Genomic DNA, 24,836 nt, shown 5'->3' on the forward strand with positions numbered 1-24,836 from the left:
GGGACAACTGAGAAGGCACAGCTACCAGGAGCCACAGATAGGCTTTAGTAAGGGATTCCTGGCTGTGCTTTGCTGGGCAAAGTGAGCAGATATGAGTCTGAGTGACTCCTGTCAGAGGAGGGTTGGGGCACCCACTGCAGTGGGTGCTCAGCTGCTTCCCTAAGCAGCAGAACGTTTTCCTGCCATAAACGTACAAGGTCTATTTTGAGGCAAGATGAGGGTTAGGCACACTCAGAAGTTGATTTAAACTTCAGTGGGATGAACAGCTGCTGTGGCACAGACTGCTGGAATTTGAGAAAGGGCTGTTGGGGGGGTGATGCTGACTGTTGAAGCAGAGAGGGTGCACACTCTGTCCTGTGCCAGCACAGCCACACATCCCACCCCAGCTGCTGCCTCCAGGGAGAGGGGACATTAGCACTGCACCAGAAAAGGGACTGTCCCCTTTAGCAGTAGCTATTATTCTCACTGTCCCTGCACAGCAGCAAGTCCAAATCTGGCTTCAGGAACAGTGAGTGTTCTAGAAGTGGCCTGTCCATGTCAGCGAATGCTGATGGCACCCACAGCAGAGCCACACAGCCCCGTCTCTCCAAGTCCCCAGCACCACAGACAACAGGGTGCAGGTGCTATCACATTTCTAGGGGATGATCCTCATGTGGGCAGGTATGACAGAAAGGGTGGCAAAAAAGCCACAGGAAAATAAATTACTTGCTACTGTAATCAGTTGGTGTCAGCATAAAATAATGCAAAGCTATTTGCATCCTAGTCTTTCCCTATTACATTTGTGCTGTTTAAAATAAGGATTTAATATCCACCCTAATGAAAAACTTAGCGATGCCTAAGGGAGAGATGATCTTTGCCATGGCCCTTGTGCAATACAAGCTGACATAGAAATAAAGCTGCAAAACAAGAGGCAGCAGGCCACAGCTGAATTTATGAACATATACGTTGCTGTGAAGTCTGTGCCAGTCTTGGCTTGGCCACCTGGACTTTCGTATGCTTTCTGCAGAATATTGTTTCCTATATTTCCTTATTTTGTCAGTCTTGAAATCTTTTTGTCTTGTCAAAACTGGGGAATAAATTCTGCCTTTATTTAAAACCTTGCCCTATTTAACATACCTAATGAGTAAAAACCTGTTTCTCAGCCAGGAGATCCTTTCCACACGGCATTTCCTCAAAGCACGTGGAATCCTGGCTAAAACTGAGGCCTGATGAGTGCTATGGCTCCTGAAATCCGTGTTTCATTTTCTGCCTAAATTTTGCTCCAAACTCTCATCTTTCTTTTAAGCTCCCTGCAGTTGTGGATGCAAACTTGTTTTTGTGAGCCCTGCATGCAGCAGAGGGTCTGCAGAGCTTGAAATAATTGCTCCCAAGTCAGGAGCTGACGGAGAGTTTCAGGCAACTTCCCACCCAGCTCCAGGTAATAAATGATGGAGAAGGTGGATCCTGGCCCCAGGCTGCTGTCGGGAGCACAAAAGACAGCTGCTTATGGGGGGATGCAAGTTCTTCCTGTCCTACCTTACACAGGGAAGAATAATTGCTTTTGGAGGGGGTTACAAGTCCTGTGGCTTCCCTGCAGTGTACAAAAATGGACTAAATGAGAGATATCTCTGCAGACACTGGAAGAAAGGATTTTAGAGGGTCTGATCTGCTAAGTATTCATGTTAGCAAGGGCTGGGGGGAAGCACCTTATGTGGACTCTGACCCGCAGCACAATCAGTCTGTCTTACTAGTTCTATTAAAATATTGCAATTAAAATTAATTCAGGACTGCAGGACACCAAGAGCCATACACTTACCTTACATAAAAGAGGAGTATGATATTTTTTTAATGATAAAACCCTCCTCTGTTCTGTTCAGCTGCAATCAGTTCTGGAATACTTCCATTATATTTAAGTATTCAGCATTTTGGAAGGCTGGTATACAGAAACAAGGAGTTTTTATGATTTGCTTAGTAATCTATCAGGTTATGGTCAACTTAAGGACACAGTGAGAACAAAGATATCTTAGAAAAAGACATATTTGTATTTCCATAAATTTTATCTTGTTTCAAATCTCAGAATCCCTATTAGAGGGATCCCAAGCCAAGTATTTGGATGAAACAACAACAACAAAAAAATCAATATTTGCAATTTCAGATATTTGCTTTGGTAAATTACAAGTTTATAGCAATATCACACTTGGATGGAAGGAGGAAGCTTTGCCTATTTCCTCATCTTTTTTTTAAGATAATTAAAAGAATTACCCCAAAATCCTGAACGATCTGTACTGACTTTTAAAATCTTAAATATCAGGTCATTTACTTGAAAGTAAAGCACTGTTTAAGGTCCATAAGGACCATTCTTAAGGTAAATTTTGTGGCTGCACTAGGAGAACTGTGTAAGGTGGCAGTAGCCATCACCATTGCACTGATGTGGTCTCTGCAGGTGATGATGGGACCTGGAGCCAGACCTCAGGTGTCCCCACAGGTCCTCACTGTCCCTTATGGCCAGCACCTCCAGGGGCTCCAGAGGGGATCTCCTCCCACAGGGAAACCAGCCCCCTCCTCTCAGTGAGAGGATTGAAGGGGGTGTGAGAAAACAATGGGAGCAAGTGATGGGGCAAATAAGATACAATATCTTCTATTGCATCAAGTGCTCACTCTGACACATTCGAGTGCCCTGTAAAATGAAATGATGTTTCACCTGCAAATGCTTTTCATATAAAATTATGCCACTGAAATCAGTGCTTTTTATTAATTAACAAGGAAGGTCTGTGTGTGGATTTTTGGTTTGTCATCCGAGTGGCCTGAAATATCTTCTTAAAACTCCTTGCATTCTTTACAAAAATGTAGTTTAAGCTAAACAGTACAACTATGTGAAACCCTTAAATATTTTATTTACACACACCAAATCTATTCTCCAGTCATCTTGTCCTTGTTTTCTATTAATTCTCAAAGTTCTAAAAAATTCCCAACAACCAACAACCAAAAATGCCCAAGGCTTCTTCACAGAAAAGCTGAGGGAAATCTGGTGGAAAGTTGATGGTATAATTAAGTTTAGAAGAAGTAAAAAATAATAATAATAGAGAAATGTGAACTTTCAAAAGATGATGAACTCCCATTGTGTGAAATAACATGGCTCTGTTTGAATGAGCCCCTGTTTAGGAGTGGAGATAGCGTTATTCTATTTCAGGCACTCTGAGTAGGCGAGCAAATTTTCCCCGTTGGAAAAAAAAAAAAATCTAATAAAATCCAAAGGACAGCCATGAAGTTCTCCAGATTACCATGGAGATAACATTTGCTTTGTTTGTCACATGTGTCATCATTACCTCCTCTAGTTCATTATTTCTATAAGTGATTTTTATCTGTATTTCTCTCAGACCCAGTAAGTCTGAAGGACTTCTGCGCTGCGAGCACGGCGTTAGTGCCACTTTCACTCACTCAGCCATCCCAGGACAACAGTTTTGATCGGATCTACATGGGAGAAATGAGACACCACAATTCACAAACACACCATTTATTCTTGTGTCACTTACTATAACTACTGTCTTCCTCTTTTGTTCCATCAATTGTTCCATCTGCTTGCAACTGCAAGTGGTATCCTTGCCTGCTGTATAGCTTTGTTACTATACCTTTAAGCTGAGGCTCTGCAAAAGAACAATAGTGAGATTAATGTGGGAAATCCTGATGTGCTGTTCCAAACAAACAGGATGTTAAAAACGAATCTTCAGGTTTCTTCTCAAGGCTGAGATAAGAAAAAGACCCAAAACAAAGGCAGAGAAAACGGCTTTGCAACACTTTTCATTCAGGCTGAGATCAAATTTATGTCTATGAAATCAATTGCCAAAACGATTAAATACCACTTTCAACTGCAATGTAAATAGCACAGTAAAATCTACTTCCAGTGAATACAGATTCCAACAGTGTCCTGCTTGGCCTCAGGAGCTCAGCCCTATCTCATTTAAGATTAGAAACGAGCTGGCAAAGAATGTATTCTGTCTTTTAAAAAAGGTGTGAGTTCTTAAATGGAGAGGAAAAAGAAGACTTTATGATAGCACTAATATAAACCATAGAGACGGTTGAGAGCCTAAATATATAGCAGCAAATGTTTAGCACAGGAACTGCTGCAGCTCTAATAAACAAACCCCATCCCTTGCTGCTCCAAAGAGTATAGAGCCTCCAAAGCGATAAACTACTCAATGAACATATGGAAAATGGAGGGGGAAATCCTGAAATGCAGCAATGTGTGGAGCTGCAAAATAAATATTACCATAAGGGCTGAGGTAATTACCTCCTCAGCTAGAAGAAGAAAGATCAAAACAACACAGAGTTTGGATAGATTTCTTTTTTTCATAACCATCCTCAGATTCACAGTCAGAGAGTGAGATATCTCACAGGGTTTCATATCATTCCAGACCAAAAAGTATACAGCAGCAGGGCATACAGTATGCTGTCAAGTGTGTCATTTAAGATATCTAGGTAATGCATCAGGAGTAATTACAAAGAAAGGTCTACGTCCACTGAATCCCAATGACATCTGCATTGTAGTCGTTTCACACAATTACGTTTGTCAGGAGCTGATGCATCCCTGCAACTCGCTCCACAACATCTTACTTTATTCAGAGACAAACACACTGTGAAGATATGTTGTGTCATTTCCACCAGTCTGGAAAGTGTGTCTGGATAAGACTCCTTATGTTTGTGCTCAAAGACATTAGGGACTCTGCTACTCTACTTCATTTTAGTAGGGGTTGAAGGCAAAAGCTTACAACAGTTTGCATAAGCATATTAGTTCTTGTTAGCAACCTTTAATGAGTGTACTGATGGATGCACAACTCATATCTACCAACTTTTCTGAAAACAAATTATTCCAACCCTCACTTTGGCTTTTTAGTCACAATCCATCCCAAAGCTGTTTGCAAACCATGAGCAACGCAGCTCTTCCGTGGCTGCTGAGCAAGGTGGACAGGTGGAGCAGTTAATGGCATTGATGCTCCAGCACAGCAAAGCAACAGCAACATTACCAGAGGGTTTTGCTCCTCCCACATACAAAACAACCCACTCAGATCAGAGACTGTGTCTTTGTGCCCGATCTTTTGCACCTGTGACACAGAGAACATTGTGTCCGCAGGGCAGCTGCAGGTATGGGATTCCTAGAAAGGAACAGGGTGCTGAAGCAGAACTCTGGAAGGTGCCAGTGAAAGCAAAAAGCTTCATCTGCAATCAGGAGATAAAGCACAGCACGGGCATTCTGAGGAGGACAACAAAAACCGATCCCTAAGACCACTAAGTTATTTAAGGTACAACTGGAGGAGATGCATATGTGGGAACTTCCCCGCTGGCATCTCCCCCACAGATAAACGACATGTGTATGCATATGTGTATGTGTAACACAGAGACAGACTCCCAAATTACCAATACATGGGTGCACACAGGTGTGCAAGTGAGACAGACAGCAACAGTGTGTGTTACCCGTATAAACCAGATGAACATGACTGGGGAAGGGACTGGCATGGTGTACTATCAGACGATACAAGCCACAACTGGCAACACCTGTACATTGATTTTACCAGCTCTGAGACACCTGTCCCCCCTTTCCCCGCACCTGACACACATCCCAGTTTCCATTAAATTAAACAAACCAACCCCCCCAAAGATATACCCCTTGCCAACCTGGTCGCCTTCTTCGCCTTTTCTTGGAGCCAAAGAGTTTGACCCTGGAAAACACATTCAACTTGTTCTTGTCGCAGCTTCCCTTGCTCTTGCTGGGGCTGTTGACACACTTACAGGCATTGGACTTCTCCCGCTCCCTGGCTTGTCTCTTCTGGCGGATCAGGGAGCTGGCGATGGCTGCAGCCATGGCCGCCACCGCCCCGGCACCACCGGCGGGTCAGGCACGCGGGGTTTGCTGGCTGGCCACAGGTGCCACAGCCAGCATGCTGCTCGGCCCGTCCCCAAGGTTGGGGACGCTGCCGGGCACCTTGGCCAACGCCACCCACCGCCAGTTGCTTTGGGAGCCCAGGAGGTACCGGCGAGATGCTCGCACCAGAGCCCCAGGTCGGGGTGCAACAGTTTAGCTCAAGCCTTTTTGTCCGCTGAGATCTTCCCCTTTTCTTGACTTCCTGATGTTTTTTTATTCCTCCCAACTTCTAGCAGGGGAAAGTTTGCAGGCAGAGGTGAGCGCTTCTTCGGAGATCACGCAGATCACTTGTAAGACATCCCTCCGAGCTTCTCCAGACGCACTATTTGCACGCAGACATGGCACATCCACTTGGTGCAAGATCATTGCATCTCTCCTAGCCCCAATTTCTCCAGTTAACTTTTCTCCCCACCCGTCCCCTCCCCATTCAAATCCCAGCAAACACCTGTTAGACTCCAGCAGGGGCTGTCCAGTTGCAGGGGGGTTTCTGGATCCTTTTTCCTCTTCTCCCTTAAGAAGAGATCCGGAGCAAGTGGTGGTGGAGACACGGGGGTGAGGTGCGGATGCCCGGCCCCTTGGCCGCCGGCTGCTGAACGCCTCGGGAAGCCTCTTCGCCTTCGCTCCTCACAGGTGCCGCCGCCAGCGCAGATTCCCCTCCACGGGCACGTTCGGCTTTTGCATCGCAACACTTCCCACCAGACGGTAAACAGGCAGCGCTCCTCTGACGCCTGGGCGCCGGCAGCTCAGCGCCGGGACTGCAGCAGCAGGAACAGCAGCAGGAGCAGCAGCAGCAGAATCCCTCCGGCAGCGATGCGGGCACCGCGCACACCCCACGAGCCGTGCGCTGGGTACAGAAATGAGGCGACGCAGCAAGCCCCTTATCACCACCCTCCCCTCCTCCTCCTCCTCCTCTCCCTCCTCCTCCTCCTCTCCCAGGCGAGGCAGCGAGCGGGAGCCCTGCCCGGCGGCGCTGCGTGCGGAGCTGCGGAGGGGCCGGGGAGGAGGGGGCTCGGGCCGGGCAGCAGGGGCGCCCCAGCCGCCCCCCGGCCGGACCCGCGGGCCGTGGGTACCTGCTTTGGACGGGGCCGCCTCCTGGGGAGGCGCAGACACCCAAACAGACGTGACTGCGATGAGCAAATAGGTGGCTCCTGGGCTCCGGCAGAGGAGGGAGGATACCTGGCTCAGAGCAGGATGGGGTTCGGGGGGACCAGGCAGGTGGCCTCCATCCAAAGCTCTCCCCTGCCTTTGCCTTATCCTTACAGGATGGACCTTCTGATCCACTGATTTATTGGAGGCTTTTTGCCTCTCTTACCACTCCTTTCCCTCACCTGCTCTCAGCTCCAGTTTTGGAGCAGACTAGAAAATCTTCAGAGAGAGCAATTTCCTTGTCATTGCCACATTCTCCTTCTTCCCTTTGTCCCCCACGGTGCCTCTGTGTTCCCCGAGGCCAGGCTCTTATGTCAGATGGTTTTATTCACCTCCAGATAAGAGTAAGCCAGATATGGTGGTACCAGGGCAGGGAAAAGCAGCAGTGCCAAGATGCCTGGTCAGAGCCTGGCACTGCACTGTGGTTAATGCTCTGCACAGTGCACACTGAACCCTGCCCACATCCATGCCCCAGGACAGAGGAATCAGAGGTCCTAGAGGTCCCTTTGCAACCCATCTCCTGCTCTTCAGTATGCTTTCAACAGCTGGAGCTAAATCAAAGCCAATTCAGGCTGGAAACAAAACAGAAATCTGCAGCCCTGAAGGCAAACAACTATTGAAAGAATTTATCCCGAGGCTGAGGGGGTTTGCAGCCACTTGCAGGCACTGAGACAGGATGGCATGTCCCTGTGGACTGGTTCCTTGCAGAGCTGAGCTCAGTGGGGACTGCAGTGGCAACAGGCTTTGGTTATCCAAGCCTGAGACCTACATCCTGTTTGCCCTGGGCCAGCTCTCCTGGGGCTACCGAGACAACATCGATGCAGATGGGTTGGTGTGACAGCACCAGGTTCCTGATGTGCTTTCAAACTCAGCCAGGCTTCTTAGGATACCTGCCCCTTCTTCCTCCTACATGTTCCCTTGGCAAAGGCAGGTCCTCTCTTCCCTCTCTGGGGTCACACACTGATCCCAGGCAAGTGCAGCAGAAACCATGCTGCCCAACATCTTCACTTCAGAGGGGTCAGTTCAAAAGAAGTACCTCTTGCTGTACCTCTGCAAACATTACAGTCCTTCTTTCCACTAGAAACAGCTCACAACAGGTCCAAATCTCTTTCTTCCAACTGGGAATTCCTGCCCCAATAAAACACGTTGTATGTCCTGGTCCTAACAACAGAAATGCCCACACTGTACAAGTTTTAAAACAATGTCTGACTGCAAGTACAATGTTTGCCATCACAGCCTGAGACCTCGACAGCTGACATGGTGTATTGAATTGGGCAGCCCCATACACCTACCCACAATACCTCTTTTCTGCAGGAAGTGTGTGTGAGTACATGTACCCCGATGTGTTCATGTATATATACACACCTTTGTTTATGAGGCAGTTCATGGCATGCACATATACATATTAAATACTCCTAATTTCTTACTTGAGTTTAACAGTAGGGTAAAAATAGCTGTAATTCACAAGTTCCACCACTATCCTCATCTGCCAGTCCACATAAGACATGTGAAATCCAATTCAGGAGACAGCCAGTTGGATATTATTAGCAATAACTCATCCTACTCAATTCACCGGTAACGTACTATGAATTTTGCCATCTTTCCACTTCCAATACAGTCATGAGTGAGACTTGTTTTCCCTGAGACTCACCAATTACTTCATAAATATTCCCAGTTTGGAAAGCAGCGTTTGATCTTCAGATCAAAGTGAAGCTGCCTTATTGTGATCTGTCCTATAGGTCACATTTCATTTTCACAATGACTAACCAGAACTCAGAATTAGGCTAACCTTGAAAATCCTGGGGAAAAGCAGTATATAAAAGCACTATTTAGGATATCTTTCTGCCAGCATTCCCGCCTGTATGCTTAACATCCATAATGAAAATTCATTTGCACAAATGTTCCTTGACAGATAACTAAAGAGAGGAATAAAAATAGCATATATGCATAATCAGATTTAAGTTTCAAAAAACAGTCCTCCAGTTTTTTTGCATGATCAACCTCTCCAACTATCGGTACTCCTACAAACATGTCTTCATTTACTATAAATGGCACATGAAAATGAAGATCTTGTTGGGAAAACGTTTTTGGTACAGGACAAGTCTTTGGACTACTTCAGTGTTCCAGACATAAAGATCTCAAGGAACAGCTTTATTTTCTTTGAAAAGCAAGAGCTGTTCACTCCCCACCGTGCTAAAAAGGTAAAATAAAATAACATTCCAAGTGACTTTTTGAACATAGAAGACAACCCTACTCCTTGAACATACATTCTCTTCCTTTGTTTATGACAATTGTAATGGGGCACATTTAAAGCTAAAGGGTAAATTGCCAGTCCCATTTCAATCAAAAATTAAACACCTCTTAAGAAGTCAGTATGGGGTAGACTTGTACAGTTACTGTCAGAGACAGTGCTGTGATCTCCCTGGAGCTGGGATCTGACCCAGAAGCAATTCCACTATTTTGAAGTAGACCAAGATCTCATCCACTTTTGATTTACAATTTTTCCTCCCAGATATCTGTTGTCTTTGCTTATGATTATTTCCACAGTTCTGATCATTAAAACATACTCGAACCTTTAGGAGTTGCCTGGATTGGGCAAAAGTAAAGCCTGCAATTTGGTACCCAAACCAGGACTGGCCCTTTGACTAATACATGGTTTTCAACCAACACGGTTTTCAACCAACACAAAGTGTGCTTCCCAACTCCTGCATAGAAAGGCATCAAACCCCTGCCATTGGCCCAAACTGCAAGCAGTGGTGGTTCTTTCACCAAATTAGAGGAAAGTGCAAACGTTGTGGGCTTTGCTCCATCCTCCTTGAACCATTTTGTGCTGTGGCAGCAGATCACTGCTGTTTGCCATGAGTTTGAATCTATCCTGGGTGCAAAATATTTATGTCAGGTCTTATCTACACAGCTGCACAAAACAAATGCTGCACAAAAATCGAGACCAGATGAAAAATCCCAAGCCAGCTCCAGAGCTCAGTGTCATGAAACAAGCTGCAAGTATTGACAAACCCCAGAGGCTGTGCAGCATGTCCATAGCCCACTGCAGCCTGTGAGCAGAGAGACTCTTTTCCCCCACTGGTGATGCTATTTCGGCACATGAATGTCAGCAGATGTGATCAGGCTGGAGAAGGGAACGGGTGGAGGAGAGACAGCACTTGCCATCTGCCTGTTCAAGTGCACTGGTGATGGGCATGAGCCCAACATGTGACTCACTGAGGGACCCAAGCTCCTCCGTGCCCTGTTAGAAGCATTAATGATTCTCAGGACATGTTGCCATAAAATAGGGACTTACTTCCAGCACCTTAGGTCAAAATATCCTATCCTCAGACTAAACAGCATGTTCAATTGTTTCCTCTTCCCCTATAAACAAGTAGGAAAAGATTTATAGTAGGTCCTATTTAAACACACAGTTGCTGGGCAAAACAAATGCTGTATGAAAATCAAGGCCAGAAGAAAAAAATCACAAGCAAGCTCCAAACCTCACTCAGTCCAGCATAAGCTTCAAACCACTCCTCTACAGTTACAAATTTGAAGCTGCTTTGGTGTGACAAAATAAATTCAGCCTGGCATGGGGTGTCAGGAGTCCCTCCTGAGGCTCCTTTGTTCTTGCTGGGGTAGCACACTGCTGCTGTTACAGAACTAGCAGAAAAAAAAAAAGAATCTTAAGGACTCAAACCTATGGACTATTTTCACTGCCTACACTCTCCGAAAGTAGAGAATTATTTTCTGAAAAGCGCCACCAGAACCTCTTCTCTCTCTTTTCAGGATGAGATAAACAAGACTTCCTCCAGTCAGGGATGACACAGCAGCACTGAGGCCCCCAGTGATTTTTTGCTCTTCTAAGTAAACAAAATTACTATTCACCAGGAAGCAGAGCTGTTCAGACCCAAGTCCCGCATCACTTAACTCCTCCGTGAAATATCCCATGGAAATGACTCAGCCTTTCCTCTGCAGCCAGCTCCAGGCTGGACACACGCGCTGCAGAACGCTGAGTGCCTGGGTGCTCTTTGCCTGAGGGATGAGCATGGGCTGCTGGCCAGTTCACTACCCCCGAGAGCCCAGTTTTCCCCTAGATGTGGGTCAAATAAGAGTCAGCTAGAGGTTTATTTCTGAGTGCAAGGTGGAAAAAGGTATTAGTGGAAGAGCTGAGCCTTCAAGCAGCTCCAAACCAAGAGCTCAGATTTGAGGATATTTTAGTAACAGACCAACTGGCCTACCTTAAAATTAACCTTAATAGTAAAGAATGGCTACGATGACCAGCTGCAAAGTGAAGTATTTTTATGTTGAGAGCATAAGGGTACTTGCAAATAGCAACATGGATGTTCCTATGTGTGTCTGTGCCATGGAACTTTGCAGAAATGCACTGAACAGCCCTGCTCAGAAACATGAAAAAAAAAATCAAAATAATTTGCTGTGACACCAGTGCAGACATGCCACCTGGACTCATTTTGCTTAAAAGCTCACTTCTTCTTCAAGGGATTAATTGGTTGATTGATTTCTGTCTTTTCAGGATACAGAATCATGAATCCCAACACCAGAAGACACACCAGTACAACTTCTGCACAGGACTGGATGTGCCAAAACTGGCCCTCATCCAGCAAAGCAGAGAAACACATCCCTGCCTTCAACATGAGTCATCTCACTAGGACTACTAAGATATTTAAAAAATAATTATGCAGCTGATGCATTACAAAAGGTTCTCACATTCTAATCCCATTCTCTTATCTACACAAGTTTGCTAGGACAAGGTCCTCTGACTCTGACAAGAATTTGGGTCTTTTCCTCATGACTTACATGACCTGCTAAATGCTCAGGATGGCCATGACACCACATATCAAGAACAACAGTTTCCTCTCAGATTCTCAGAGAAAACACTAATAGAAAAATCCCCTTTCTTCCCCTTTCTGCCTGTGAATTCCAATTCCTTTACAGCACTGTCTCAGTCAGAACTTGATTTGATCTGACCTGGTAGTGCAGCCATTTTTGGAGAAGGAGGGCATCGTTTGAAGGTAGAAAAATGGAACTATTTTTACCTAGGTTAATCCATATTCAGCCATCCCAAAATGTCAACCACAAAAGATCGTCTATCTGGTGCATAAAAGATCAGTGCCAATCAGTTGGGAAAGGTCACAGAACAAACAGAAGAGATCAGGTCCCACAGCTCTGTGGGTTCCCAAATTGGGAACATGTTATTCTGGTGTCTTGGGGGGCCCAGTCTGAGGCAGGAACTTGCAGCAGTGACCAACAGACTTCTCTGCCCACCACAAAGCCGTAGCAAACTATACTCCCACATCAGTATGCACAGAAGTATCTGTTCATTCACCTCTCAGCATGATGACTCTTGGAAACATCAATGCAAATGACAGCTTATCATCCCTGAAATATTTACATCTCAGCATGGGACACACAAGAAGTGTGGGCTATATGCCACTGTCAAACTTAACATAAGGCCACTTTACACATGACAAAACACTGTAAATAGCCTTTCACAGAGCCAAGGCAAGTTGCCTAGAAATTGCCACATTACTCAAATAAGATCTTTTCCCACCTTTTTATGGATCTGATGGTTCAACCTTTGTCAACAGCTTGATGAAAACAGACTCACTGGGTCTCCAGTGAGTTGGAGCCTCTGAGAGTTCTCTCTCCCTCCCACTGCATCCAAGCATTTTGACCAGCTTCTCACAGTCATGGTTCCTGCTTTGCTCATAAGCCAACTTCTGTCCCACTGCTTGACTTGACATAACTACAGAGCCCATTCCCCTGTGATCATGTGATGGATGCCAAGCTTGCTGTTTTCTGTTGCTGTGTTAATGATGTAAAACTCATCTGTTCTCTAATAATGAAACCAAATTACCTGGGCTGGGGTCAGAGGAGCCTGGCAATGGTTTTCTGTTACTTTTACCTGACTGCCAAGATCATGACACCACATTTACACAGACAAATGAGAATGGGAGCAGAGCTGGTCAGAAATGAAAGGGACTTGGAGGAAAAAGTGCCACGTCCTGGATGGAAGCAGAGCTATAACTGGAGTTAGATCCTGTACTGGGTCACTGATGCTTCTGTAAACGTGGAAGTGGAGCCTTGCTCACTTGCTGCCATGGAACTGGTACCAGTTTATCAGAACAAAATGCTGGTCTCAGTTTCTGTAACCAGAAGGAAGGAATATCCTTGAGGATTAAGAAAAGAGCCATGAGCCTGAACTTCCATTCTGTCTCAGTTCACCAAGTAATACACATGGTATGAACGTATACATGACAAGACCTAAGATCAGTGATGCAAAAATTAGGTTTATCTAAGTTCATCTGACCAAATATCTGGACTGTACAACAAAGAAAGAGCAGAGAAAGGTACCTCCTGGTGGCAATTCATTCCCATACAAAAACCCCACCACTATTTTCACAGTTACATGTAGGAAAACACTACCTCTGCTTTACTGAACTACTGCTGAAGGGTGATTCAGACTGTAATCTACGTGATGAATTTTTATGACACATAACATTTACCACCATCAAAACTAAATAATTACTTAATAAAGGTCCATGTATCTCAGTGTCTTGCTTCTGGCAGTGCTCAGTAACACATGTGAACATAAAACCAGCCCGAGTAGTCGCACAGTCGCACTTCCCACACACACACACCTTCCAGCAACTGGCCTCATGACAACTCCAGGCCTAGCAGGAGCTGCTGCTGGCAAGAGCAGAGTAAAGGTGATGCCTAGAAATCACAAGGGGATTTAGAGATGAAAAATACAATGTATCATAAACAAACTGAAGGGAATTCATTACCAGAGGTTAGATGCACTGTTTTTGCAAGCAACAGCAAAAAAAAAAAATATTGGCTAGCAAACAGGAATGAGAACCACAAGCCAGCATTTGTTGTATGTGATTTAAATAGGTCTGAAGACTAGAAAAAATGTGTATGCAAATTCCACACAAGCAAATTAGAAGAAATTCAGAGAACTCAATTCAGAGAAGGAAGCTAATAGCAGAACATCTGCTGCCGCTCCCAATATTCACATTAGATGGCTGGGTACATTTCTGGGAACTCAGACCTCAACAGAAAGCACAGAAAAGTTCTGTTGCTATGCAGAAAAACACTGCTTAGAAATTAGAGAAATAGATATGAAGCTGCCCAAGTTCAGCATGGCTACTCCTCACTTAAGTCCAGCTGAACTGTGATAGGGACACATTTGCTCATACAGAGACTCCATAACTGTCCACCTTGTAGCTACATTTCTTCCTAAAACCACCACAAAATGAGTACATTAAGCTGCACAAGTATATACAAAGATAATACTGTGATTTTAATTAAATTACCAGTCCATATGTATGGCCTTTGCAACTCCTCAGTCATATAGCTAAATCATGCTGAGCTAAATTCACAGGAGACAGACACCCTATTGAGTAGATGATGATATATCATCAGGATTTCTGTTCTCTCCCTTCAACCTTCATCCCCCTGTTTATCATTCTAATTTTCCACCTCGTCCTCCCAAGATCTTCTTTCCTTGTTTCATTAAAAATTACAACATGCTTCTAATGAGCAGTAGCCACAAAACCCATCAGTATCTCGATGTCCTTATCCTTCAGCTGAGGTCAACTTTATCTTGTTTACAAACAAATAAAGCTAGTTTAGCTTTATCTACAACACAGCATGTCAAGGCTTGGGAACTTTTACTGGGAAAGAAAGAACAAGGAGCAGAATTAGATTCTAAGGCACAGAAATAAGCCTGCTGAATTGTAAGAATTTATCCGGGCTGATCTTTCAGTGTTATCATTTGAGCCATTCTACGCAGCCCATTCCATGTAAACATAATGAAGGAAGACCTCCCTGCATTTTCTGCTTCCTATGTGGGGCAGTTATGAGAGAATAAAGTGTCTTAATTGTAAAAGGGGCACCTGCGTACACAGCTGCTGAGGTGATGTAGCCATATGGAATTAATTAAATTCCACAGCACTCTGCAAGGCCTGCAGGGATGCCCAGGCAGTTCCCCTCATATGATGGGAGCAAGATATGGCTCCCAGAAGTTGCTGGCATCTGTATTTCCTCTGGGCTGGAACTGGACATCTCAAACCTCTGCAAATATGGGTTCTACATTCATACAGGCACAAATACAGACCTTTTTTTTCTGCCTTTCTTCTTCATGACTCACAAATATGAGCAAATCCAGAATGTTTCAACGGCGGATAAAAAACAGGGAATCAGAGTAGAACTGTTAATCCTGGAAGAAACTTTCACCTCCCACAGTACTTTCTTTTTTTTCCCAGCTCTGTAATATATGAAACATCTTACTCAGTAACTATATTTTTAAACCATTATTGCCATAAATTTTAGCCCACTTAAAAAGTTCTGATAGAAAGTCTTTTCAGGAAGCTTTCAGCAAAATATAGAATCTCCTCTACAGGAAGCATGCAGTAAAACATGAATTTGTAAACAGTTACAAACCAAACAAATGGGACAGATTTCCAGCACTGAAAGTACTGGAAACGAATAAAACTACCAAAACCAGAAGCAAGAGGGACACCTACAGTTAGTCTGGGTAACTGCCCCAGCAGGGTCGTCCACTTTGCAGTTTTTGTTTCGGTCACTGGTGATATTTAATCACAACAAACGTCCGCGGTGCCTCTGGCTGTAATTAACAACAGGCTTGAAAGGGCAGGGTTGAGGCGACCAAGGAAAGCCGCTGGGATCTTGCACCGAACGCGTTCGTATTTACTCGGCACTCGGTGCCGTCCCCCTCGCTCCCGGCCGTGGGAGTCGGCTCCGGGGGCTCCGGGAACCACGGAATGGGACGGGTTGGAAGGGAACACAGTGGATCATCTGGTCCAACCTCCCTGCTCAAGCAGGGTCATCCTAAGGCACGTTGTACAGGATTAAGAGCCCAGACGGGTCTTAATAGCGCCGGCGGAGAGACCCTGCCGCTGTCCGCGGTGCTGAACCGCGTCGGGGCCGCTCCTCCTCGCCCAGCCCGGCTCCACCGCCCCGCACACCTTCCAGCTCCGCGGCTCTTTACAGCAAGGTTACAATCAAACATCACGGTTCGTAATCAACCGTACATTGTGGCTGTGCAACATACTGCCCAAAATCTAAACTGCAGCAAACTCTTTTGCCTGTTTCAGGCTCATCTTCACCGCCATCGTGCTATAAAACTTCGCGCTTTTGCAGAAGAGAAAGGCAGATCTGGATCATATAGGAAGTGATTATATTCTGTAAATGCCAAAAACATTGCAGACTGCTTAATTCACATTGTACACTTTACTATATTTAGAGTTACTATATTAATTTAGAAGAGAAAAAGAAACATGGATGCCGCGTGCATTGTCCTAGAAGTTGATTATTAATGTTGTTATTTCTAATACAGAATGATATATGGTCCAGACAGTTATTATCAAACTCTCACAGTTAATATCTAATGCTCTGTACACGCTGCCTATCAGATTATTTTTTGATATTGGGTTATTTTCCAAGAGATTTGCTTTTCTCTTCTAGCCGTAGGGCGTTGGTTCTTACAGTAATCTGATCATTTCACGTACCACATGCAGAGAACACACTTTTTCATTATCAAAGAAAACTAAATTACACCATCATAAGCCTTTAGCTAAAATATTTGCAAAAGAATAGAGAAATTAAGATGGTTTTGTATTAAAAATGTTTTCAAGTTATTAACACCATAACAAGATTGCCTTCAGTTATGGTTAGGCACAGTACACTGACAAAAGGCAATTAGGAAAGAACTGGAATTAGTAGGTGTTTTCTCTAAAGCAAGGCTTATACCTGACAAAAAGCTTGTGTACAAAATTAACTAAATATGTGGCACAGATGCTTAAAAGGCCATAAAATCAACCTGTTTGACATTTGAAATACATATTCAATCAGGATAAATTTGCCAGTTCAGCAGCATATTCAGTATATTTACAGTCCCAATCAGTAGGAATTAACAGTAACACCTGCCTTATCCTTCTTAAATAACATTTTTTTAGAGTTACCAGAGAAATTCCATGAAGTCAAAGAACAACCACATTCTTAATATTAAGAAATATTAAACTCTAATTTCTTTATATAGTTTATAATCTCTACAGAGGATTAGTTGCCAGGAAATACCTTCTAATTTTTTCCTGTTAAAAAATATTGCCTAAATACATCTTACCTGAATAAGACTTTCTTATTCCCAAAGCCATGCTGCCTTACAAGCTGCTCCTACCCAGGCAATTGCAGTCTACATTTGAAGCAGACACACAGGGAGTAGATCAGAGAAAGTTTAAGGCATATTTAAAGTATTCTCTAAGGTACTGGCCAGAAACATCAAACCCCTACTCGCGGTATAGAGAGATCATTAATGGGCATTAGTGACAGACCATTATGACTTTCAGAGATCATTAAAGATTCATAATGTAGCTGCATTGTTCTGGCAACATCTAACCATTTCTTGGACATAAATGTACATTTCTCCTACATGATTTACCTAAACTTATTATTTTTGAGTGTCAAATTTTATTTTCTGCCTCCTAGAATTACAAAGAATGGCTGTAACAGGATCCTGTAGTGCATTACGCCAGCCATAGGAGCCTGGTGCTTGGTTTATTTGATGGCCTTTATTGTAAGGCATTTTGCAATAGGAACAGCTCAACAACATCACGAGGTAGAATATGTATTATACTTTCTTTCTACTTTAAATAAGCTGCATTATCGATGTATCACAAATGTTGCAAGTACAAAAAAAGCACTTAAAAGAATTAAATCTGCTAACAATTCTGAAATAATTACATTTTGAAATTGTTAAGCTTTACCTCTGCCTTTCAGAAAAGTTCATAATTTGATATTTGGATATAGTGAAAAATATTGCAGATATTCTAGTTTGGGTCAACCAAGCCAGCCACTCCTAATGCAGTTTTGACAAGTGAAGAAAACTCTGAGGTTTGGTTTTAAAGATGTACAGTACTACAAACACTGTGGTCCAAAACATGACCACAGTTATACTTCAATTGTGTTAATCAAGGGCTGGATTCAAATTTTCTCTTGCTGAACCTGACTGAGACCTTATTTAACTTATCTTTCCTCAGCAAAGCAAGTTAAGCCTGCGCTCACATATTACGTAAGTAATGCAATTTAGGCAATTTAGAAGCAGAGTCAGATTTCAAAGTCAAATGCTGTCTTAAGTGTGATTTTCTCATTGTGGAATCATATAATTACAAGTAGTAGAGAAAAGCTATTTAAAAAAGCTCTGACTCTTCACCAGGGGTTACCACCCCCTCCAAGACATGTTTACAAGTCACATGTGCATGAGTTTGGTTTATTTTGTGGTGGAATTTGCTCATCCGCAATGAGCAAATACCAGTTTGTCTATTGGGAGGAAAATCACCAAACTCTAGCTCAGGAGCAGTACCTTCTCAATTCCTCTAACTCAATCACTTCCAAATGCATGAGATTTGCTAAGGATCAGACCCTTAAAGTCACAGACAAGCAAACACCTTCCAGATGCTGGGCTTCAGCTATTAAAATGAGGTTTGGCAACTGAAGTCTCCAAAGCATTTTAACATATCTTAGCATTTATGTTGTGCTGAATCTAGACCTGAAAGGTGAAGCTCACCAATTTACTACTAATAAACAATTTTCCAAAAATAATAGTTCAGTGCCTACTAATACACATTACTGGCTATGTATTTGGAGTTCACAACAACAACCATGCAGAAACATATCACGCCGTGAATTTCACAATTTTCGAGTGGTCGCTGTTTGTTATGCCACGATTGCTTATAATCAAGCTGTGAATATTGGTTATATCCAAATACACTGTACAATTAAAAACAGCCTTAATTATTGTTGCCAGAAATGAATGGTACCACACCAGGAAAACTGCAATGGGCCAAAAAAATGAAGTTGATTCTTAGATCTCTCCACTGGGAAATGGCACCATTTTCAGGAAAAGAAGTCAAAAAGCCATGTGGAAGAACGTCCACAAGTCCATTTCTAATTGCCTGCTGAGCTCTATTGATTTCAGACAACTGACCTTGAGATGATAGGTTTTATGTCACCCATGTCAATTATTGACAGGCAGTGAAAAGCCCAAAGTGGCTTCTGTCTTGTAATATAAACAAGGTTAATCTGCTTGTAAATGTAGTTCTTTTCTCACAAGCAACAGTGGATTCCCAAAGCCTACATCAATTTGTAAAAAAAAAACTTCCTAAAGTTTACATGGATCTTATTATAATGTCATTATTCTGTACTCTCCAGCTACCTCAAGAATGGTTTAAGCAGTTCAGAATCATTCTTAAGGTTTTACTATAAAATTGGAGTTGTATATTGACAAAATCAACCTTGTTCAGCTAACCTTTATCACCATCTAATTATTCATTGCATATTAGCTCAGTTTGTTGTTTTTACTAAGAAATGGAAAATACAGCTCATGTCTAATCTCCACTTGGCTCTGATCCCTTTATGCCTATTATGTGCCCTCAACACCTGACTGGAACCACCTGGTACAAAGGAACACAGCTCCTCTGAGATCCCTGCATTTAGACCAGCTAAGACCTTACCTCTGCTAGAGTATCAGTTATCTCTGTGGGGTGTCTGTTTAAAAAACAACTTTATAGTGCAGCAAAAGGACTACAAGCAGAGTTTGCAATAAAACAGCCATTTTTTATTCTTCTCCTTATGTATCAATACAAATCAAGCTGCTGTTTGCCATTGGAGGACTCACTGGAGAAGTGGAGGTTGCCACATCATAAAAACTGCAGATGACTGATGTGTTGTGTTGGTTTTGGCTGGGTTAATTTTCTTCATGGTAGCTGGTATGGGGTTGTGTTTTGGATTTGTGCTGGAAAGGGTGTGGATAACACAGGGATGTTTTTGTTATCACTGAGCAGAGCTTACACAGAGTTCAGGTCTTTTCTGCTTCCTCACCCCACCCCACCAGTGAGTGGGCTGGGGGTGCAGAACTGGGAGGGGACATAGCCAGGACAGCTGACCTAAACCGACCCAATGGATATTCCAGATCATATGGCTCAGCATAAAAACATGGGGGGAGAAGAAGGAAGGGGTGGACATTTGAAGAGATGGCATTTGTCTCCCCAAGTAACCACTACATCTGATGGAGTCCCAGCCAAAACCAGCACATGAGTGGACAACCAGGATGAAGGGAAAAAATCCCCCCAGTTTGGAAAGGGCATTTACATTTCTAACCATCTAAAGAAAAAAGCTCAAATTAGCCCTCAAAAAAGAGTCCCTTTAAGGCACGATTTGATCGGTTTATCCACCGTATTATGTGCCACACCTATTCTCTTTACAAGTGACCAGAACAGACAATTTGGCAGGTTCCAGTAGGATTTGTGGCCCCATGTTACCTTACTGGCTGGTTTGGGGATAGTGCAGCAAGGACGGTATCAAGAACTCTCCTCCCAGAAAACAAAGCCACACTACCAGCACAGTCCTTTACCTTCTGTGCATGTTCTCCACAACAGACAAACTTTCTCTCTTTTGCATCTAAGCAATAATGTAGGCTGAAGTAAGGGCTCAAGCACTGCCAAAGAAGCTAGCATAGGCATTCCTACTTTATAGAACCCTACTTTGCAGTTTTGAACTTACCTTGTCCAGAAAAAACCCAACAATCAGGCTTGACCTTATTCCCTGGAATCCAGCAAACAAAATCCCCATCTAGCTTGTCTGGCAGGATGAGGCCAATCACTCAGGCTCCACTTCTGCTGCTGCTGTTATGACCAAAGAATCTCAAATGCAAAATATGGCTGAGCAAGCACAGCACCGCTGTCTCAGCAGTTCTGGAGCGACATCATGCAACATTGAACAGCAGCTACAACAGAAACTTGCCAGGGAAATACAGATGATGACTATAAGAGGCTCCTGCCTCCTTATAGACGGGGGTGATAAGGAGAAGAGAGAGTACTCTGAACTCCTGCCCAGCCAGAACAATACCCATTTGGGGTTCTTGAGGCTGTTGCTCTGCATAGACTATTGTCTTATTAGTGATCATTATATTTTCATAGTTCCATTCAGCTGTATATATTTTACCTCCAAAGCAAAGTGACTCAATTAATTTAATTTTGTAATTTTACATGTGTTTCGGATTAGTAAAAATATCATATATTTGTATGGGAATTCTTTTTTACCTCTCTTTTTGACCTGATTGCACTACCCTGTCATGCAATTCAAACTAAGGAAGAAACCCGTTAAACAGTGAAACTTTAATATTTTGATTCAGGGAATGTTTCAGTTTCTACTTTCCAACGGGAAGCTGTGCAAATTCAGTGCAGCAGTTTCGTTCCTTGGTTTCATCTGCCACCTGGTGGTACAATCCCAGGGAGCAAAAAGCAGCATTTTTATCGAAGGACACCGCATGTCCCAACATGCACTAGGAGTTAAGTGCTGATTCTAAGGGTGCAAGAAACAATGAGCAGACCTGCAGCTGCAAACATCTGTGCAGTTCAAGTCTACACACAATGTATCAGGTTTTAAAAGTGTCCTGCAACTAAACTGATGTTTTAACAGAAAGGGCAAGTTTTAAATTCAGATTTTTCAGCTTATGAAACTAAGCACCTGCAAACTGGCAAGTGTCAGAAATTGTCCCAACAATTTATAAAATTTTTGACAAGTTCTTGAGCCCAATAGAAGCTCAAATTCAAAATCAGGATTTGCAGTCAGACACAGGATTGAAAACAGAAGAGTGTGAGAGATGCTTTGATACCTGCCTGCAAATAGTTGGAAATGTCCTACTGTTATGCCATAAGAATAAAGCAGGAAAGACAGAATCAGAACAAGCTTAAACTTCTGAAACTATTGCACTCTTTGGAATATGAAGGTTATTTTATATTCTATTCAGAACATTTTAGCAAAGTTGCAAAACAAAGTATGCCAAAAGTAACTTCTATTTTCTCATTCTGAAGTCAGCAGCCCTTGTTTGTGCTGTCCCACAGGACAGGATGACACTGGAGCTGCCCTGCCAGGGCGACCTTTTATCTGTGTTGTGTCACTTTGCAGCTGTGAGTGGGAAAGTTAATATTTATTAGCAGGAACTGGCTCTTTGGTGGAAACCTAAAGGGCAAGTCTACTTGTCTGTGCAGGGATACTCAGCCTACCTTGGGTCTAGCAGCATTACTCCTATCAGCAGACAGAATGCTTTGTCAAGCATTCCCAAGACACCCAAGAAAGCACTGAAACACCCGAGGACAGGTATCTTGAATAATTTCCACCTCTGATATATGTGGGAAATGAGGCAGATCTACATTGGGCTACTGGCCCGTGCCACCTTACAGCTGTGCCACAGCCATGTACCAGGGAGGCAGTGGAAGACCAATATTTGCAGAGGTTTTGGCAGGATGACTGTGTAGCAGCTCAGAGTAAAGTCTCTGCACTTGCTTGGCTCTTACCCTAAGGAAAAACACAGAGCAAATACTGAAAAAAAAAAAAAAAGACCTACAAGTATTCTTATATTCACCTGTGCATTTCCAGGAGCCCTGTGGAATGACATCCTTCTGATACCTGGAAAGCAAATTTCAAGGACACTGGCAAACTTCTAACTGAAACACAGTTTTTACTTAACTTGCCAAAGATGGAAAAGGAAACACAGTAAATGTCTAACCCAAACCTACTCATGAGAGCATAATTCTACCCATATCTAGCACTCCAGGTGCCAGATCAATTCTTAAAGCTAAAAGGACTGTTTTCCCTATTTTCCATTACAGTCCAAATCTAAGACCATATCCTTCACTAGTTTGCCTGTTGATGGAAAAGAGCTGGATGTTGCACCTATGTTTGTGATGGGATTTGCAAAAACACTTAAGAGAATTGGGAGCATAAAAGCCATTACATTTCCCTGACATGCATTTATTGACCTCCCTGAAGTGCTTTTGAAAACCCCCACTGAAAATCACATTGAGAGAACGGCAAGGAAACACTGGGCAGACATCAGGGATGAGGGGATCAGCAGAGACTCCAACTCCATCCCCCTGGGATGAGGCTCCAGCAGCCCAGATGAATTGAGTCCGGAGGTGACCACCTCCCTACCTGAGCAAATCCAAAAGACCCTGGTCCAGGTCAGACTCAGGCATGGAGTATGCAAAGCCCTGTCCTGGCCAAGTGGCAGGCAGCCCAACCACAGTGGCTGCAGCGTTCAGGATCAAGCAGATGGTTTGGAAATGACAGTGCCTCCTGCCAAGTCCAACCCCTTCCGACTCCTCTGTTTCTGCATTACCCACGCCATTTGCAAACACTCTGTGCAAACACAGCTCACAAGGAAAGCTCTTCTCTCAGCAGCCTGCAAGCATTTACAGCCAAAATCAATACACACATCAGTGCTCCTAAAACTAATTTCATTTATTATAATTAAATAAATTATCTCTAATAAAATAATGATTTCTCTATTTACCAGGGGAAAGTAATGGGTTGAAAGTAATTTAATTTGACACAATTTTGGGGTTGGGTCTAATCCCTCAGATTTTATTCTTAATTTCTCCTGATATTTTAAAACACGGCAAATTATTGTTATTTTTCTGCGATAACACATGAAAACAAACAGCTGAAAACACTGATCACTGATCTAAGCCCTCAGCAGAAAAGGATGAGAAGACATCCCTAAATGTGAGTCAGATGAAGAAATGTCCTGGACTGTTATGCTTCTCATGGGGAGTTGAGCACACAGGAAAAAGTTTGTTAGTAAAAGATGCTTAGTGTGTTTATCAGAACTAGAAGGATAAACCTTTAGCAGGCAAAGCTCTAACCACTTATTTTGCAGACATCATTTTAGCCCACTTTCCTCATTAGGGGAAAAAACCCCCACGACTCAAGCACTCAAAAAAATCTCAGTAAAGCATTTGCCACTAGAGGAGGCTATTCCATATTTTTTTTTTCCAGTGACACAGCTGCACCAGGGAAATTTCAGTGGAGAGTTTCTGCAAAATCACCAGTACTGTTTTCTAGCTAGTCCTATTATGAACTCCTGTGAAATCAGCAAATTTCTCAATAGCTGTATTTGTACTTACTCTTGAGCCAAAAATAAAAATAAATCCACAAAACCCACAGAGTTCATAACCTAGGTAATTTCTGTCCATTTTAATATGATGGTGCTTCAGAAGCTCTACAGACAGCGAAAGAGAAGATGTTGGTGAACAGATATGGGGCTTTCATGGATTCTGGTGATCTGTAAATATAACAATCCCTGGCAGAGAAACTTCAGCTGGATGAATTATCAAGGAGGCCCTATCATCAGCAAGTGCATCAGTTTTCTTCACTATTTTCTATCATTTTTTTTAAAAGTCTTTTGAGCACCTGAACTTCATCCTCAGACCATCAGACTCTGAGGGAATGAATCCTAAATTTTGTAACCTGCACAACTGTGTAGTCTTGCCTTTTGCTCCAGATCTGAATAGAACCAAATTTAAAAACATCCCAACTTTCTACGAAACAGATTTGCCCTTTCCAGTCTGGCCTAGGTATAAACAGATATTAAGGGAAATGGGCCATGTAATTCTATTGGACAAATATTGAGCTCATAAAACATCTCTGGCTGATGGTCCCAGAAATAGATGCCCTTTCTCCATCCACAGAACAAGCATATCCCAGAGGAGATCAGCACAGCGATGGCAGAAATATTTGTCCAACAACCCCATTTTTTGATGTATCTATCATAGGCTGCTGTATCCTGTGGTACAATCTTTAGAGACTCCTTCTTGTCTGCTCTTTAAGTTGAGCAATAGAGGCTTGAGGGACTTGTTTTCTTAGGCCACAATGCCCTATATTCAGGCAAAGCTCATGGTCAGAGAGAGTGACAACTGAAAGTTTC

The 24,836-nt window shown here is 43.2% G+C and overlaps 1 protein-coding gene across 11 annotated transcripts in view; it reads right to left on the minus strand.

Annotated features, from left to right (window-relative positions):
* The window catches only part of FGF13 (fibroblast growth factor 13), a 248,781-nt gene that overhangs the window by 55,582 nt on the left and 168,363 nt on the right, over positions 1–24,836 (minus strand). For 10 of the 11 annotated variants that reach the window (XM_051793005.1, XM_051793049.1, XM_051792979.1 and 7 more), the window contains one exon: positions 3,513–3,623. In XM_051793005.1, coding sequence (XP_051648965.1) covers positions 3,513–3,623 — 111 coding nt within the window. Of the gene's footprint in view, positions 1–3,512; positions 3,624–5,649; positions 6,765–24,836 lie in introns of those variants that run through there. The other variant, XM_051792996.1, reaches the window with a different exon arrangement.

Source organism: Manacus candei, unplaced genomic scaffold (genome assembly GCF_025592945.1).
Source record: "Manacus candei isolate 608988 ecotype Guabito, Panama unplaced genomic scaffold, ASM2559294v1 h1tg000003l, whole genome shotgun sequence".
Taxonomy (NCBI): Eukaryota; Metazoa; Chordata; class Aves; order Passeriformes; family Pipridae; genus Manacus; species Manacus candei.